The 19,034-nt window shown below is 41.1% G+C and overlaps 1 protein-coding gene across 2 annotated transcripts in view; it reads left to right on the top strand.

The window, feature by feature from the left end:
* Window positions 1–19,034, top strand: part of 1700013D24Rik (RIKEN cDNA 1700013D24 gene) — an 85,167-nt gene that overhangs the window by 4,952 nt on the left and 61,181 nt on the right. The window contains exons 1-2 of one of the 2 annotated variants that reach the window (NM_001108645.1): window positions 4,983–5,124; window positions 5,504–5,593. In NM_001108645.1, the coding sequence (NP_001102115.1) occupies window positions 4,983–5,124; window positions 5,504–5,593 (232 nt within the window). Of the gene's footprint in view, window positions 1–4,982; window positions 5,125–5,503; window positions 5,594–19,034 lie in introns of those variants that run through there. The other variant, XM_039107891.2, reaches the window with a different exon arrangement.

Below are 19,034 nucleotides of genomic sequence, written 5' to 3'. Positions count from 1 at the left end.
GAGAGGGAGAGGGAGAGGGAGAGGGCGAGGGAGAGGGAGAGGGAGAGGGAGAGGGAGAGGGAGAGGGTTAGTTAAAGGCCAGAGGCCACCAGCCTTTGTCCTTTGAGTCTGTGTTGCACCTCAGTACCTGATTGCCAGGTCAGGACCCAGCACTTTCCTATGTGTAAAATAAAGGAGAGACAATTGGCAGTGGGTAAGCACAAAAGTCTATTTGTAGCTCCACATATATTCTACCTAACGTGTCCATCCGTGAGAGAGGAAGGAAATGAGGTGGCTATTTTTCTGAGTGCAGTGTTGTCAGTGGGATCATACAGTGTGCAGCAGTCTTGCTGACGCTCTGAACTCCCTGGGAGGAGTTATTAGAGTTGCCTGTCGTGTAGGCATAGATGTAGTTTCTCTAGACAGCATGAGCAAATTCTCCTGCCCTTCCAATAACAAGAAGAATGGTTGAATCTGTGTCTGCATATTCTTTCTGTATAATTCCTCATGGCTCTTGGGTATGTCTGGAGTATCTCCCAAGCGATACTTCTATGTGTTTTTGTTGAACTCTCAGTCTTTTTTTGTCTACCCCGCCAATGCTTTCTATCCTCTCTCTCTATTCCATTTCATCTAGCACGTGCACATTTTACCATTTCCTTCTTCAGAATTGTCCCTAAGAGAGTGAGCCATCTACTCAACAGTTTATTCCTATCTGGTGGTAAAGGGAAGGCATAAAGGGTTAGAGTCTGGGGCAAGGTGCACATAGCAGAACATTTACCAAAGTCCACTCTATACCATAGCTATTCTCTTCCAGTCCTTCCGCAGGAGGAATTTCTCTTTGTGCCCCTTCCGTCTTGTCCTGTGGCTTTCTACCTGTCCATCTTAACTTTTTTCTTTTGTTATCTGTTGAAAGGTTTTCATTTCTGTCTTCTACAATCAATTCTTCTACACTGTCATAGGAATAGAGTGATGATAGGAAAGGAAACCAGTGATGTGCTCCCTCCCATGGAGGCAGTGAAGTGCTCCCTCCCACAGAGGCAGTGAAGTGCTCCTCCACGGAGGCAGTGAAGTGCTCCCTCCCACAGAGGCAGTAAAGTGCTCCTCCACAGAGGCAGTGAAGTGCTCCTCCACGGAGGCAGTGAAGTGCTCTTCCCACAGAGGCAGTGAAGTGTTCCCTCCCACCGAGGCAGTAAAGTGCTCCCCCATAGAGGCAGTAAAGTGCTTCCCCCACAGAGGCAGTAAAGTGCTCCCTCCTACAGAGGCAGAGAAGTGCTCCCTCCCATAGGGACAAAGTAGAACTTCGTCCTCTTGAGATTGTATGTTTTCTTCATAGGGAACCAGAGAAGTTTTATGCTTTCCTGCAGTCCGTTTGGCCACTCCAGCTTCCCCAATTCTCATTGTTGCTGGCTTGGCTCAGTTTGGACATTAGCTAAGCCCACCAAACAGGATCTGTGTGTTCTGCCTGTTAGGAGTCGTGACCAACCTTGTGTTTTGGTTCAAAGAGCAAGGCCCAAATTTCAGCACAGGACTCCCAGAGAGATTTGCTACAGAAACAGTTCACACTGGATTGTAGTTGCAAAAGAGGAACCTTGTCACTGAGCAGCCTTACTTCTAGGAGTACAAACCTAATTATAATAAAGTGGGCATGTGCCAAGCCACTGAGGCACAGCACGCAGAGAACATTAATCCTTGCTTCTGCTACAGAGAGCCCTTGGATGCAAAGCAAGTGCTGTGTTTTAAATTTCCATATAAGTTTTTCTTCCTGCTGCAAGCCACTGTGGATACAAATTTAATATCATATATATATAAACAAATACAAAAATAATTGAGTTTATTGATGAATGAAAAAATCCCTCGAACTTTCAGTGATATTTGGTAAACAGTAACAAAAAGGCCCTTGCTGATCTCCACATGGTATGAGGTTGTGGTGTGTGATGCGTATCTTAGATTGCTTTGGAAGATTTACAGTGTATGCAGAATTTCTCTAGCTAGAATGAACACCGTCGATCCCTCATAGAAATAAAGGAGCACTTAATTTTAGAATTTGAAATCAACGTATTTGTTGATGATATCTAAGGAAGTTTGGGTCCAAAATGACAATTGTTTTTTTTTTTTTTTTTTTACTGTTTTCAAAATACATCTACATAGAGTAGGAACTTCGTTTTCTATACCACATCTCCCTCTTCCTGCAAGAATATGGAAGTAGCAGAGAACGCTTAGTCTCAAAGTGAACTCTGGAAGAGTAGTCATGACAACGGAAATAAATAAGTAACAAATGAGCCTGTCAATGTGTGAACACTTTTCTTTTCTTTTCTTTTCTTTTCTTTTCTCTTTTCTTTTCTTTTCTCTTTTCTTTTCTTCTCTTTTCTTTTCTTTTCTTTTCTTTTCTTTTCTTTTCTTCTCTTTTCTTTTCTCTTTTCTTTTCTTCCTCTTTTTTTTTTTTTGAGTGGACTGACATATATGTTGAGTTGGAGACTGGATGGCAGTGAGTGAGGCAGGGACCAGGGGCTGGGAAGACGTTACACTGGAGAAATCCAAACCGCATTTGAGGCAATTATTTTCCAGCTCCTTCTGCAGCTTGTTCCACAGTCACAGAAGGCTGAGGCCACCACCCCAGCTACCAGCCATGTCCATAGCTCTTCACGGAAGTAAAACCATTACTCGACTGAGAAGTTAGACAGTAAAAAATTTGAAAGTGGCATAGACATAATTAAAAACAAGTTATTGAGCTGGAATATAGGTTTACCAGGAAGACAAGAAGAAATGACAGTGGTATGGGGACGGGGTCTACCTGTCAGGATCCCAGGAAGAGAGAAACGGACATGGAGTAAAAGTAACAGGAAAGCTCATAGGAACAAGTAAGCAAACAATAGTATATTTATGTTAATAAAATAGAGAGTAGGCTGGTAGAAGTATAAACTATCCTGAGGACTTAATTTGAAAAGAACTGCAGGTTGCTAGTCAACTAAAAAAAATCCAAAGAGTCCCTTCTACACATACCAGAGGGAAAATGGAAATGCACCAGAGGAAGATTTCTAGGAAAGGCAAGTTGTCTTTCTGGAAACCACATGGGCCTAGGCTGGGAGCTAAGCTTCCCTAAAGGGGAAAGCTGTTTGCTTATCAGGCCACTGAAACTTCTGGCTTTTTATATTAGGAGGTTTAGAAGAAAACAAGGCAGTGTGTTTCTCTCCCACCAGCTGCTTGACACCTCTTGACTCCTATTGACATAAGGATCTTAGTATAGTATTCGGTGCTGGTCTCGGGCTTTCTGCTTAGCTCCCAGTCTAGGCCCATGGGACTGTGAGTGGGCTCCTGTGTTTGTGGAACTCAGTGCTTCCAAACTAACAAGGGAGCCTAGATTAGGGGCTTCAAGTTACTCAGGGGCAAATTTGATCCTCATTGTCAGGTAATCTAATTTCTTCTTGTGTCTTCTTTGCACATGACTACTTAACAAACTGTGACCAACAGCAACCAATAACCAACCAACCAACCAACCAACCAACCAACCAACCAACCAACCAAAGCCTGGCCAACGCACCAACCAGCATCCACCAACAAAGCCTCTTCATGCCCTAGCACTTATATATCCTCTAAATACTCCCCAGATTTCCAGATGTCACACAATCATAGAAACTGTCTGCGGCTGGCAAAAGCATGCCCCAGATAGAGCATGAGGCAAATCATAGTCAGCTGCTATGGACAATCTGAAGTAGCCCTATATCTTACACCTGGTATTACAATGAAAACACTCTTTTAAAATATTTTGTTTTTTTTTTTTTGAAAAAGAAACCAAAATTCCAGAATTCTTTCCACATTGAGTGTCATGGTTTCAATGCGCCAATCCAAAGGGTTGGAAGCCTGTTTCCTTTACAACACAAGAAGTGGGCCTTACAAAGAGACAGGCTAATACCACTGAGGTAAGTAAGAGTGTGTTAGGCATTCTGAGAGTAGGTTGTGGTACAGTCAGCCAGCTCTCATCTTTTGCATACAACCACTTCATCTCTTCTGTAATAGAATGCCATATCTAAAATGCCCTCAGCAGAGATGGTCCCCAGTCTTGGACTTCCCAGACTCTAGAACAAGGAGCTGGAGAATTCTTCATCAATTACCCCAGAGATGGGCTCACAGCCCTGTCCCTTTTACTTTCTACCTACTCTCTTTTGGGAATGCTGTCATGGACCAGAAATCATGTGGTGGGGATGTTCAAAACACTTATGACATGACAATTCTGTTGAGTTCAGAAGGGAGACACCACCCTCATCTTGGAAAATGAAATGTTTTGTCCCTATTGACCCCACATGATAGGGGAGATATTTCTATGCTCAGATAGGACACCCATTTCTGGTACATACCAAGGCAAACCTCTCCCTTATAAATAGGTGTTCCAATGTAATAAAATGTAGTTCCTGAATATAAGCTATGTGATTGATTGGTCTGCCCAGCCAACTTATTTTAGGACAACTAAAGAAATCCATGGTAGGGATTGAGGAGGTAAAGTGGGAAAAGTGCTTCCTGTGCAAACATAAGGACCTGAGTTAGGATCTCCACATCCATATAAAAGCTGTGTGAGAGGTAGAGGTCTATAATCTCAGTGTGTGTGTGTGTGTGTGTGTGTGTGTGTGTGTGTGTGTGTGTGTGCGTGTGTGTGCATGCACACACTTGGGCATCAGTCTAGCTGATAGGGCAACTTTCATTGATCCTGTCTTAAAAAAAGGTGTAGAATAATAGAGGAAGACATCCGATGTCAGCTCTGACCTCATACAGTGTGATCATGCCTACACACATGCATACACACACCATATGCACCCACAAAAGTATTAGGAAAAGAGTCTGTGGTAGGAGGAAACTATCTCTGCTCTTGCCATAGATAGGATGAAGCTTGGCCAATCCCCAATCAGATCCTCATCACGCCCACTGTCTCGGAAGCTGTGATGTCATAGCTGTGGTCACCTAGGAGGCAAAGAAGCAAATGCAGAGAATTCTATGTCTTCTCTCCTGTCCAAATGGCAGAGATTGAACCAGGGATCAATCTGTTCCCCAATGGCGTCCCTTGGCTCTATGCAGTGTTTGCTATACTCTTTGTGTTCTTCCTTTTTGTCATGTTCTCACCTTTTTTGCTTGAGATAGACCAGCACATCAAGAAATGTAAGTACAATGGGGGGGACTTAGGAGAGCAGATGAACTTTAGTGAGAGATTAGTGTATGGACATAGAAGGAGTCCCTATTATACTGTGGGGAAACAACAATGTCCTTTTTCTGTGCTCCAAGGTTCCACAGCCCAAGGCTGTGAGCCATGGCTCACAGGTCTTAGGAGCTGTAATCTTGATAGAAAGGCTCAGAGGGCTCACATCTAAGCCAGGCTAAGGGATCTATGACTTTTATACTTGCAGAGGAGGAGGAAGTATTTGTAAGCCCCAACTTATCTAACTTGGATACTCTAGTACAAAGACATGGGGAGCTCCGGGGACTCTAAACTGTAAGGGAATCTCTCCAGTGGACTCTGACAGGAGGTGCACTGTTTTAGTCTTTCTCAGATGCCGATGTTCTCTGCGCAATGCTTCCCGTAAGGATAAAGACAGTATTAAGGTGAAGATGAACCATCTGGGAGGGGCAAGTAAGTACTCCCTGTCCTTCACCTCAGAGAACTCATCAGTCACAGTTTATGTGCTGACTAAGGGAATTTTATGCTAAATCTTGGCCCTGGTGGAATAGCTTCTGTGTTCTTCTGTCCATACCTTCTACCAAGTTTGGTCTAAGGGTTCTGAGGCTTTTCTCTAGAAAATATCCTATTTCTTTTAAAAACACAGTCTTGGTTCTAAACTTTCATTAACTCTCATGTTGAACAAAAAGTTTGTTTTGTCATGCTTTCAATGTTTCTCTTCCCATGGTATCCTTGCAAGGAAAAAAAAAGAGGTGGCTTTTCTACAGAAAGCAATCTCTGACAGGGATGAAGAAAGGACTTCACAAAGATACACTATCAGATAGAAAGCCTGTGGAATGGAAGGTCTGTCTTTTCCTGGGTGATGTCTTAGTGACCTGCTGATAAAATTCATGCACTGATAAGTGACCCATCCTGTTGTATCGCGAATTCAACCCAGAGCTTCACCCAGGCTAAACGTACATTTCCCTACTGAGCTATATCTGCAGCCAATCACCACAGATCCTGTGGATTGTGTGTATTATGGGATTTGTTTCTTTGATGGAGGTCTGCTTTGCCCTCCTGCCAACTTCATGACTCTCATGACATCACAGGGATATATTAGATTCTAAATTTCTCTGTGACCCCCGTGTCGGTGGTTCTTGTATATATGTCAGTTGATACTCTGCCCAGGTTTCTCTCACAAATAATTGAGATCTTTGTAAAACATATTATTTCACTTGGAGATGGGCAAGACAGGTTGAAAATTGTTTCCATGTGAGCAAATAATTGGATTTTTTTTGAAACTTAAGAATCTTACCATTTATTTGGATTTTTCACATTCTCCAACATATGCAAAATGTGTTAGGTATACACAGCTAGAACATCTAGCCCCAAGGTGCCATTAAATTAATGAGAGCATAAAATTATAATGAATATATGCAATGTACTTGTCTTCATTAAATTGTCTCAGTTTGCATAAAGCCACTAACTCCCAGTCACCTGTACACAGGCCACTGTTACCTCAGCTCATTCCCCATGCCCCCTCTACTAATGTTCTAGAGGCCCTGGCTGCTCCAGAGCTCAGAGTCAGGTGAATATTTCAAAGGAGACAAATAGGTGGCTTTATCTGAAACTTCCTGTTCCAGCAATAAGTGAGGGATATTTTCTCCTCATGGCAGGCAAAGAAACCAATTTATCATCTAGGTCCTTCTGTAAGTGAGCGAAGGGTGGTGGAGCAAGCTCAGCTATTCTTTCCAAGAGCTCAGAGACTGAGTGAACTTACCCCTCCTGATCTCCAACTTTCAAAACATTTCTGAGAATTCTTGATACCCTCAGAGGCTGGGTAAGCCTCGGTGCAGTGGACTATGCCAGCTTCTTTATTTCCAGTACTGATATGCACAGGCTAACCTATTATGAGCCCATTTCTTATATTTGAAAGTTGGTTCTTTGGATGTCTGCTATACTCTGTGCTAAGATTACATATAAACCAAAGTATGGGGGATCCCAGAAGTTGCTCAAATGTGGACATTTTGGTGATATTATCCTATGATATAATGTGTCTTTCAAAACACTGATTTTTCTTATGTTGTTTCTTGGGTTAGATGGGTGAAAATTATTCCAAATTTTCCTTTTAAAACATTTATTTTTATGCATTTGGGTGTTTTGTTTTCAGAAACAAGGCCAGTTGGGGTGGTGAGATGGCTCAGCAGGTCAAAGCACCCAAAGCATCTAGAACCACAAGCCTGGCATCATGGAGCCCATGTAAAAGCAGAGGACCTATATTGAATAGATACGGGAAGAATGGGCATCCTTGTCTTGTCCATGATTTTAGTGGGATTGCTTCAAGTATCTCTCAGTTTAATTTGATATTAGCTGTTGGTTTGCAGTAAATTGCCTTTTTAAAAAAAATTTTATCAGATATATTTCTTTACTTACATTTCAAATGTTATTCCCTTTCCTGGTTTCCTGTCCATAAGCCTCCATCCCAACCCCTCCATCTCCCCACACATGTATTCCCCCCATGCATCCCACTTACTGCCCCACCCCATATTCCCCTGCACTGGGGTTCCATTTTTTTTTTCTGGAGCTGAGGACCGAACCCAGGGCCTCGCGCTTGCTAGGCAAGTGCTCTACCACTGAGCTAAATCCCCAACCCCTTGCACTGGGGTTCCAAACTTGGCAGGACCAAGGGCTTCCCCTTCCACTGGTGCCCCAACAAGGCTATTCCTCACTACATATACAGTTGGAGCCCTGGGTCAGTCCATGTATAGTCTTTTGGTAGTGGTTTAGACCCTGGAGGCTCTGGTTGGTTGACATTGTTGTTTTTATGGGGTTGCAAGCTCCTTCAACTCTTTCAATACTTCCTCTAATTCCCCCCAAGGGGGTCCTGTTCTCAGTTTGGTGGTTTGCTTCTAGCATTGACCTCTGTATTTGACATGCTCTGGATGTGTCTCTCAGGAGAGATCTATATCCGGTCCCTTTCAGCATGCATTTTTTAGCTTCATCAATCTTATCTAGTTTTGGTGGCTGTATATATATTGGCCACATGTGGGTCAGGCTCTGAATGGCCATTCCTTGAGTAGCTGCTCTAAACTTTGCTTCCATATCCCCTCCTATGGATATTATTTTCCCCACTTTTAAGAAGGAGTGGGAGCATCCACATTTTGGTCATCCTTCTTGAGCTTCCTGTGGTCTGTGGATTGCACCTTGGGTAATTCAAGTTTTTGGCTAATATCCACTTATCAATGAGTGCATACCAAGTGTGTTTTTCTGTGATTGAGTTACCTCACTAAGGATTATATTTTCTAGTTCATTCCATTTGCCTATGAATTTCATGAAGTCATTGTTTTTGATAGCTGAGTAGTACTCCATTGTGTAGATGTACCACATTTTTTGAATCTATTCCTCTGTTGAAGGGCATCAGGGTTCTTTCCAGCTTCTGGCTATTATAAATAAGGCTGCTATGAACATAGTGGAGCATGTGTCTTTGTTGTATGTTGGAGCATCTTTTGGGTATATGCCCAGGAGAGGTATAGCTGGGTCCTCAGTAGTGAAATGTCCAATTTTCTGAGGAACCTCTAGACTGATTTCCAGAATGGTTGTACCATTTTGCAATCCCACCAACAGTGGAGGAATGTTCCTCTTTCTCCACATCCTTGCCAGCATCTGCTGTCACCTGAGTTTTTGATCTTAGCCATTCTGACTGGTGTGAGGTGTAATCTCAGTGTTGTTTTGATTTGCATTTCCCTGATGACTAAGGATGTTGAACATTTCTTTCTTTCCTTTTTTTTTGTAAGAATCACCACATTTATTTTTAAAATATACATGTTAATTAGCCTACATCTGGAAAATAAAACATCTTTAATTTTTTTATAATGGCATATAGGATTTTTATCAGTTCAAATGTTAGTAGTTTAGTCTATTTTTTTCTTTTTTGTTTTAATTTATTTTTATTTATTTTTTCCATCTTTATTAAATTGGGTATTTCTTATTTACATTTCAAATGTTATTCTTTTTCCCAGTTTCCATGCCAACATCCCCCTAACTCCTCTCCCTCCCATTCTATATAGGTGTTCCCCTCCCAATACTCCCCCTATTACCGCCCTCCCCACAAGAATCCCGTTCACTGGGGGTTCAGTCTTTGCAGGACCAAGGGCTTTCCCTTCCACTGGTGCCCTTACTAGGCTATTCATTGCTACCTCTGAGGTTGGAGGCCAGGGTCAGTCCATGTATAGTCTTTGGATAGTGGCTTAGTCCCTGGAATCCCTGGTTGGTTGGCATTGTTGTTCATATGGGGTCTCAAGCCCCTTCAGCTCTTTCAGTCCTTTCTCTGATTCCTTCAATGGGGGTCCCACTCTCAGTTCAGTGGTTTGCTGCTGGCGTTCGCTAATGTATTTGCCGTATTCTGGCTGTGTCTCTCAGGAGAGATCTACATCCAGTTGTTGAACATTTCTTTAGGTGCTTTTTGGCCATTTGATGATCCTAAGCTGAGAATGTTTTGTTTTGCTCTGTACTCCCTTTTTAATAGGGTTATTTGGCTCTCTGGAGTCTAACTTCTTGAGTTCTTTGTATATTTTGGATATTAGTCCTCTATCAGATGTAGGATTGGTAAAGATCTTTTCCTAATCTGTTGGTTGCCGTTTTGTCCTAATGACAGTGTCTTTTGCCTTACAGAGGCTTTGCAGTTTTATGAGGTCCCATTTATTGATTCTTGATCTTAGAGCATAAGCCATTGGTGTTTTGTTCAGGAAATTTTCCCCAGTGCCCATGTGTTCGCGATTCTTCCCCACTTTTTCTTCTACTAGTTTGAGTGCATCTGGTTTGATGTGGAGGTCCCTGATCCACTTGGACTTAAGCTTTGTATATGGTGATAAGAATGGATCAATTTTCATTCTTCTACAGTTCCTCCAGAAGAACCAGCACCATTTGTTGAAAATGCTATCTTTATTCTATTGGATGGTTTTAGTTCCGTTGACAAAGAACAAGTGATCGTGGGTGTGTGGGTTCATTTCTGGGTCTTCAATTCTGTTCCATTGGTCTATCTGTCTGTCTCTGTACCAATACCATGCAGTTTTTGTGACTATTGCTCTGTAATACTGCTTGAGTTCAGGGATGGTGATTCCCCCAGAAGTTCTTTGACTTTTGTGTATAGTTTTCACTATCCTGGGTTTTTTGTTATTCCAAATGAATTTGCAAATTGCTCTTTCTATCTCTATAAAGAATTGGATTGGAATTTTGATGGGGATTGCATTGAATCTGTAGATTGCTTTTGACAAAATGGCCATTTTTACTATATTAATCCTGCCAATCCATGAGCATGGGAGATCTGTCCATCTTCTGAGATCTTCCTTAATTTCTTCCTTCAGAGGCTTGAAATTCTTGTCATACAGATCTTTCATTTGCTTGGTTGGAGTCACACCAAGATATTTTATATTATTTGGGACTATTATGAAGGGTGTCAACTCCCTAATTTCTTTCTCATCCTGTTTATCCTTTGAGTAGAGGAAGGCTACTGATTTGTTTGAGTTAATTTTATACCCAGCCACTTTGCTGAAGTTGTTTGTTAGGTTAAGTAGTTCTCTGGTGGAACTTTTGGGGTCACTTAACTATACTATCATATCATCTGCAAATAGTGATATTTTGACTTCTTCCCTTCCAATTTGTTTCCCTTTGACCTCCTTTTGCTGTCTGATTGCTCTGGCTAGGACTTCAAGTACTATATTGAATAAATAGGGAGAGAATTGGCAGACTTGTCTAGTAACTGGTTTTAGTGGGATTGCTTCAAGTTTCTCTCCATTCATTTTATTGTTAGCTACTGGTTTGCTGTATATTGCTTTTACTCTGTATAGATATGGGCCTTGAATTCCTGATCTTTCCAGGACTTTTATCATGAAGAGGTGTTGAATATTTTCAAATGCTTTCTCAGCATCTAATGAAATAATCATGTGGTTCTTATCTTTGAGTTTGTTTATATAGTGGATTATGTTGATGGATTTTTGTATATTAAACCATCCCTGCTTCCCTGGGATGAAGCCTACTTGATTATGATGGATGATTGTTTTGATATGTTCTTGGATTTTGATTGCAAGAATTTTATTAAGTATTTTTGTGACAATATTCATAGGGGAATTTCGTCTGAAGTTCTCTTTCTTTGTTGGGTCTTTGTGTGGTTTTGTTATAAGAGTAATTGTGGCTTCATAGAAGGAATTTGGTAGTGCTCCGTCTGTTTCAGTTTCCTGGAATAGTTTGGACAGTATTGGTTTGAGGTCTTCTATGATGGTCTGATAGAATTCTGCAGTGAACCCATCTGGACCTGGGCTCTTTTTGGTTGGGAGACCTTTAATGACTGCTTCTATTTCTTTAGGAGGTATGGGGTTGTTTAGATGGGTTATCTGTTCCTGATTTAACTCTAGTACCTGGTATCTGTCTAGAAAATTGTCCATTTCCTCCAGATTTTTTAGTTTTGTTGAATATAGACTTTTGTAGTAGTATCTGATGATTTTTAAAATTTCTTTAGATTCAGTTGTTATGTCTCCATTTTCATTTCTGATTTTGTTAATTTGGATACACTCTCTGTGACCTGGTTAGTCTGGCTAAGGGTTTATCTATCTTGTTGATTTTCTCAAAGAACCAGCTCCTGGTTTTGTTTATTCTTTGTATAGTCCTTTTCTTTTCTACTTGGTCGACTTCAGCCCTGAGTCTGATTATTTCCTGCCTTCTACTCCTCTTGGGTTCATTCATTTCTTTTTATTCTAGAATTTTTAGGTGTGCTGTCAAGTTGCTGATGTATGCTCTCTCCTGTTTCTTTCTGCCAGCAATCAGATCTATGAGTTTTCTTCTCAGTCCTGCTTTCATTGTGTCCCATAAGTGTGGGAATGTTGTATCTTCACTTTCATTAAATTCTAAGAAGTCTTTAATTTCTTTCTTTATTTCTTCCTTGACCAAGTTGTCATTGAGTAGAGCATTGTTCAACTTCCATGTGTATGTGGGCTTTCTGTTATTATTGTTGTTATTGAAGACCAGTCTTAGTGCATGGTGATCTGATAGGATGCATGGAATTATTTCTATCTTCCTGTATCTGTTGAGGCCTGTTTTGTGACCGATTATATCATCAATTTTGGAGAAGGTTCCATGAGGTGTTGAGAAGAAGGTATATCCTTTTGTTTTAGGATGAAATATTCTATAAATATCTGTTAAATCCATCTGGTTCATAACTTCTGTTAGTTTCTCTATATCTCTGTTTAGTTTCTGTTTCCATGATCTGTCCATTGATGAAAGTGGGGTGTTGAAATCTCCTGCTATTATTGTGTGAGGTGCAATGTGTGCTTTGAGCTTTAGTACGGTTTCTTTTACATATGTAGGTGCCCTTGTATTTGGGGCATAGATATTTAGGATTGAGAGTTCATCTTGGTGGATTTTTCCTTTGATGAATATGAAGTGTCCTTCCTTATATTTTTTGATAACTTTTAGTTGAAAGTCCATTTTATTTGATATTAGAGTGGCAACTCCAGCTTGTTTCTTCAGGTCATTTGCTTGGTAAGTTGTTTTCCAGCCATTTACTCTAAGGTAATGTCTGTCTTTTTCTCTGAGGTGTGTTTCCTGCATGCAGCAAAATGCAGGGTCCTCTTTATGTATCCAGTGTGTTAGTCTATGTCTTTTTATTGGGGGAATTGAATCTGTTGATGTTGAGAGATAATAAGGAATAGTGACTGTTGCTTCCTGTTATTTTTGTTGTTAGAGGTGGAATTATGTCTCTGTCTTGGTTTAATTGCAAGGAAATTATTCTTGCTTTCTGTATGGTGTAGTTTCCTTTTGTTGGAGTTTTCCATCTATTATCCTTTGTGTGGCTGAATTGGTAGAAAGATCTTGTGTAAATTTGGTTTTGTCATGGAATATCTTGGTTTCTCCATCTATGTTAATTGAGAATTTTGCTGGATACAGTAACTTGTGCCAGCATTTGTGTTCTCTTAGGGTCTGTATGACATTTGTCCAGGATTTTCTGGCTTTCATAGTCTGTCGTGAGAAGTCTGGTGTAATTCTTAGATGTCTGCCTTTATATGTCACTTGACCTTTTTCCTTTATTTCTTTTAATATTCTTTCTTTGTTTTGTGCATTTGGTGTTTTGACTATTATATGATGGGAGGAATTTCTCTTCTGGTCCAATTTATTTGGAGTTCTGTAGGCTTCTTTTATGTTTATGGGCATCTCTTTCTTTAGGTTAGGGAAATTTTCTTCTATGATTTTGTTGAATATATTTACTGGTCCTTTAAGTTGGGAGTCTTCCCTTTCTTCTATACCTATTATCCTTAGGTTTGATCTTCTCACTGTGCCCTGGATTTCCTGTATGTTTTGGGCTAGGAGCTTTTTGTGTTTTACATTATCTTTGACAGTTGTGTTGATGTTTTCTAGGGTATCTTCTGCCCCTGAGATTCTCTCTTCTATCTCTTGTATTGTGTTGGTGATGCTTGTATCTATGGCTCATTGTCTCTTCCTTATGTTTTCTATATCCAGGGTTGTCTCCCCTTGTGCTTTCTTTATTGTTTCTATTTCCATTTTCAATTCCTTCAACTGTTTGGTTGTGTTTTCCTGTAATTCTTTCAGGGATTTTTGTGTTTCCTCTCTAAGGAGGAAACTTCTACTTATTTACTTGTGTTTTACTTCATTTCTTTAAGGGAATTCTTTATGTCTTTCTTAAAGTCCTCCATCATTATCAAAAAATGTGATTTTGCTTTTCTGGTGTGTTTGGATATCAGTATTTTCTTTGGTGGGAGAACTGGACTCTGATGATGCCAAGTCGTCTTGGTTTCTGTTGCTTGGGTTCCTGCGCTTGCCTCTAGCCATTGGGTTGTCTCTGGTGTTTGCTTGTCTTGCTGTTTCTGAGAGTGACTTGACCCTGCTGCAGGCCTCTGTGTCAGCACTCCTGTAGAACTGCTTTCCTGTTTTCTTTCAGCCTTTCCTGAGAACAGGTGCTCTGATTTCAGCTGTGTCGGCGCTCCTGAAGACTGTCTTCCAGCTTTAGGCGTGGGCAGGAATCAAAGCGTCCTGCCACTGATTGCTCATATGTCCTTGCACCCAATGGGCACAGTTGGCACTGTGCAATTCTCTCTTAGGTCTGGATTGTGGACAGAGGGTATTCTCCTCTGACTTTTCAGGAGTATTCACACTTCTGAGGGTCCAGCTCCCTTACCCATGGGATTTAGGTGCAGGGAGCTGTTTGGCAGGTTCAGTTTGGTCCAGGGAGTAGTCCAGAACAGTGGGTACCAGCAACTGTCTGTTCCTATATTTCTGTGTCCAGAGGCACTGTGCAGTTTCCCCTTGGACCAGCGATATAGGCAGAGGTGTGCAGAAGAGGCAGTCTGTCCTGTGGTCTCAGGATGTCTGTACTCCTGGGTGGTCAGCTCTCTTTTCCTATGGGATTTGGGTGCAGGGAACTTGTAAATTGCTTTTATATGTTTAGGCATGGTCCTTGAATTCATGATCACTCCAATACTTGATATGAAGGGGCATTTTATTTTGGCAAATGCTTTTCCTGCATCTAAGGAGATGATCATGTGAATTTTTTCTTTGAGTTTGTTTATATAGTGGATTATGTTGATGGATTTTTTATATTAAACCAATCTTCATCCCTAGGATGAAGCCTACTTGATCATGGTGAATGATGGTTTTGATGTATTCTTGGATTTGCAAGAATTTTGTTTAGTATTTTTGTATTGATATTCATCAGCGAGATTGGTCTGAAGTTCTCATTTTTAGTAGGGACCTTGTGTGGTTCAGGTATCAGAGTAATTGTGGCTTCATAAAATGAATTAGGTAATGTTCCTTCTGTTTCTATTTTATGGAATAGTTTGAGGAAAATTGGTCTGGTATAATTCTGAATTAAATTCATCTGGCCCTGGTGTTTTTTGGTTGGTAAGTTTTTAATGAGTACTTCTATTTCCTTATGTGATATGGGCCCGTTTAGATAGTTTACCTACTCTTAACTAAACTTTGGTATGTGGTATTTGTCTAGAAAACTGTCTATTTCATCTAGATTTTTCAGTTTTGTTGACTATAGGCTTTTGTAGTAGGATCTGATAATTTTTTGAATTTTCCCCAGTTTCTATTGTTTCTATTGCCTCCCCCTTAATTTCTGTTTTTGTGAATTTGGATACTGCCACTGGGTCCTTTGGTTAGTTTGGCTAGGAATTTATCTATCTTCTTTTTTTTTTTCCTTTTTTTTTTTTTCGGAGCTGGGGACCGAACCCAGGGCCTTCCGCTTGCTAGGCAAGCGCTCTACCACTGAGCTAAATCCCCAACCCATCTATCTTCTTTATTCTTTCAAAGAACCATCTTTTGGTTTTGTTGATTCTTTGTATTGTTCTCTTTGTTTCTATTTGGTTGATTTCAGCCTTGAGTTTGACTATTTCCTGCCTTCTACTCCTCTTGGGTGAGTTTGCTTCTTTTTGTACTAGAACTTTCAGGTGTGTTGTTAAGTTGCTAATGTAGGATCTCTCCAGTTTCTTTACCAGTGCACTTAGTGCTATGAAATTTCCTCTTAGCACTGCTTTCATCGTGTCCCATAAATTTCGGTATGATATGTCAACGTTTTCATTAAATTCCAAGAAATCTTTATTTTTTTCCTAACCAAATTATTATTAAGTAGAGCACTGCTCATTTATATATGGGTTTTCTGTTGTTTTTGCTGTTATTGAAGACCAGCCTTAGGCCATGGTGGTCTGATAGGGTGCATGGGATTATTTCAATCTTCTTGTATTGGCTGAGGGTTGTTTTGTGACCAATTATATGGTTGATTTTGGAGAAGGTACCATGAGGTGCTGAGAAGGTGTATTTTGTTTTAGGGTGAAATGTTCTGTAGATATCTGTTAACTCCCTTTAGTTCATAACCTCTATTAGTTTCACTGTGTCTCTGTTTAGTTTCTGTTTCAGTGACCTGCACATTGGTGAGAGTGAGGTGGTGGCTAGAACAATAATACAACAAAAAGAGATCAAGGGGATACAAATTGGCAAAGAAGAAATAGAGGTATTTGCAGATGATATGATAGTTTACATAAGCAATACCAAAATTGTACCAGGGAACTTCTCCCACTGATAAACAACTTCAGCAAAGTGGCCAGATATAAAATTAACTCAAATAAATCCGTAGCCTTCCTTTGTAGAAATGATAATCAGGCTGAGAAAGAAATTAGGAAAATAACTCCCTTGACAATAGCCACAAATAATCTAAAATATCTTGAAGTAACTCTAAAGAAACAGTGAAAGATCTGTACGACAATAACTTCAAATCTTTCAAGAAATCAAAGAAGATCTCAGAAAATGGAGAGATCTCCAATGTTCATGGATTGACAGACTTAACATAGTAAAAATGGCCATTCTACCAAAGGAAATCTACAGATTCAATGCAATCCCCATCAAAGTCCCAACACAATTCTTCAAAGACATGGAAAAAGCAATTTTCAAATTCATCTGGAAAGGCAAAATACTAAGAATAGCAAAAACAATTTTCAACAGTAAAAGAATACCTGGGGGAATCACCATCCCTGAATTCGATTTCTACTACAGAAGAATGGTGATAAAAACTGCATGGTGCCTGGCCTACAGGCCCCTGCTCCAAAACCCCGTGGGAGAGAGAGCTCACCGCCCAGACAGGTGGACACTCCTGAGACTGCAGAGCGGGAGAGACCACCAATACTGCCCACCCCTGTCCACATCCTTGGCCCAACAGGAAACTGTATAGGGTCTCTGGGAACCGGAAGATAAGGGCACTCAAGCAGCAGGTCCCCTGCGGTCCAGACACCACCTGGACCTGAAGGGACCTGGTTAACAGCTCCCTGCACCCAAGTCCTGTGGGAGGGAGAGCTAAACCTTCAGAGGGGCAGACCTGCCTGGGAAGCCAGAAGAGACTACACTCTGCCCATATTTCTGACTCCAGAGGAAAACACCTAACGCCATCTGGGACCCTGGTGCACGGGGGTCCCCGGGAAAAGGCGGCACAGGCCCTCCTGGTTGCCTCCCTCACCGAGAGCTCAAAAGCAGCCTCCCACGAGCAACTTCAGCCACGGGACCACAGGTAAGACTAACTTTTCTGCTCCAAGCAACCTGCCTGATGGACTCAGGACACAGGCCCACAGGAACAGCTGAAGACCAGTAGACAGGAGAGACTACATGCCTGAAAGCAGAACACACTGTTCCCATAACTGGCTGAAAGAAAACAGAAAAACAGGTCTACATCACTCCTGACACACAGGCCTATAGGACGGTCTAGCCACTGTCAGAAAGAGCAGAAGAAGGCAACACCAGAGACATCCTGATGGCGAGAGGCAAGCGCAGGAACCCAAGGAACAGAAACGAAGACTACATGGCACCATTGGAGCCCAATTGTCCCACCAAAGCAAACACTGAATATCTAAACACACCAGAAAAGCAAGATCTAGATTTAAAATCACATTTGATCATGATGCTAGAGGACTTCAAGAAAGACATAAAGAACTCCCTTAGAGAAACGGAGGAAAACATAAATAAACAAGTAGAAGCCTATAGAGAGGAATCACAAAAATCCCTGAAAGAATTCCAGGAAAACACAATCAAACAGGTGAAGGAATTAAAAATGGAAATAGAAGCAATAAAGAAAGTACAAAGGGAAACAACCCTGGATATAGAAAACCAAAGGAAGAGACAAGGAGCCATAGATACAAGCATCACCAACAGAATACAAGAGATAGAAGAGAGAATCTCAGGAGCAGAAGATTCCATAGAAATCATCGACACAACGGTCAAAGATAATGTAAAACGGAAAAAGCTCCTGGTCCAAAACATACAGGAAATCCAGTTAATAATTAACTCAAGTTAATAAAGATGAAAAAAAAGAGAGAAATGTTCAACATCTTTAGTCATAAGGGAAATGCAAATCAAAACAACCCTGAGATTCCACCTCAAACCAGTCAGAATGGCTAAGATCAAAAACTCAGGTGACAGCAAATGCTGGTGAGGATGTGGAGAAAGAGGAACACTCCTCCATTGTTGGTGGGATTGCAGACTGGTTCAACCATTCTGGAAATCAGTCTGGAGGTTCCTCAGAAAATTGGACATTGAACTGCCTGAGGATCCAGCTATACCTCTCTTGGGCATATACCCAAAAGATGCCCCAACATATAAAAAAGACACATGCTCCACTATGTTCATCGCAGCCTTATTTATAATAGACAGAAGCTGGAAAGAACCCAGATGCCCTTCAGCAGACGAATGGATACCGAAAATGTTGTACATCTATACCATGGCATATTACTCAGCTATCAAAAACAATGGCTTTATGAAATTCATAGGCAAATGGATTGAACTGGAAAAATCATCCTGAGTGAAGTAACCCAATCACAGAAAAACACACATGGTATGCACTCATTGATAAGTGGATACCAAATGCTCAAATTACCCTAGATGCACAGAACACATGAAACTCAAGAAGGATGACCAAAATGCGAATGCTTCACTCCTTCTTTAAAAGGGGAACAAGAATACCCTTGGGAGGGAATAGGGAGGCAAAGTTTAGAACAGAGGCAGAAGGAACACCCATTCAGAGCCTGCCCCACATGTGGCCCATACATATACAGCCACCCAATTAGACAAGATGGATGAAACAAAGAAGTGCAGACCGACAGGAGCCGGATGTAGATCACTCCTGAGAGACACAGCCAGAATACAGCAGATACAGAGGCGAATGCCAGCAGCAAACCACTGAACTGAGAACGGGACCCCTGTTGAAGGAATCTTAGAAAGGCCTGAAAGAGCTTGAAGGGGCTCGAGACCCCATATGTACAACAATGCTAAGCAACCAGAGCTTCCAGGGACTAAGCCACTACCTAAATACTATACATGGACTGACCCTGGACTCTGACCTCATAGGTAGCAATGAATATCCTAG

The sequence above is a fragment of the Rattus norvegicus genome, chromosome 4, assembly GCF_036323735.1.
Source record: "Rattus norvegicus strain BN/NHsdMcwi chromosome 4, GRCr8, whole genome shotgun sequence".
Taxonomy (NCBI): Eukaryota; Metazoa; Chordata; class Mammalia; order Rodentia; family Muridae; genus Rattus; species Rattus norvegicus.
Note: the sequence above shows the minus strand (reverse complement) of the source record. Positions and strands in the feature narration are given on the sequence as shown.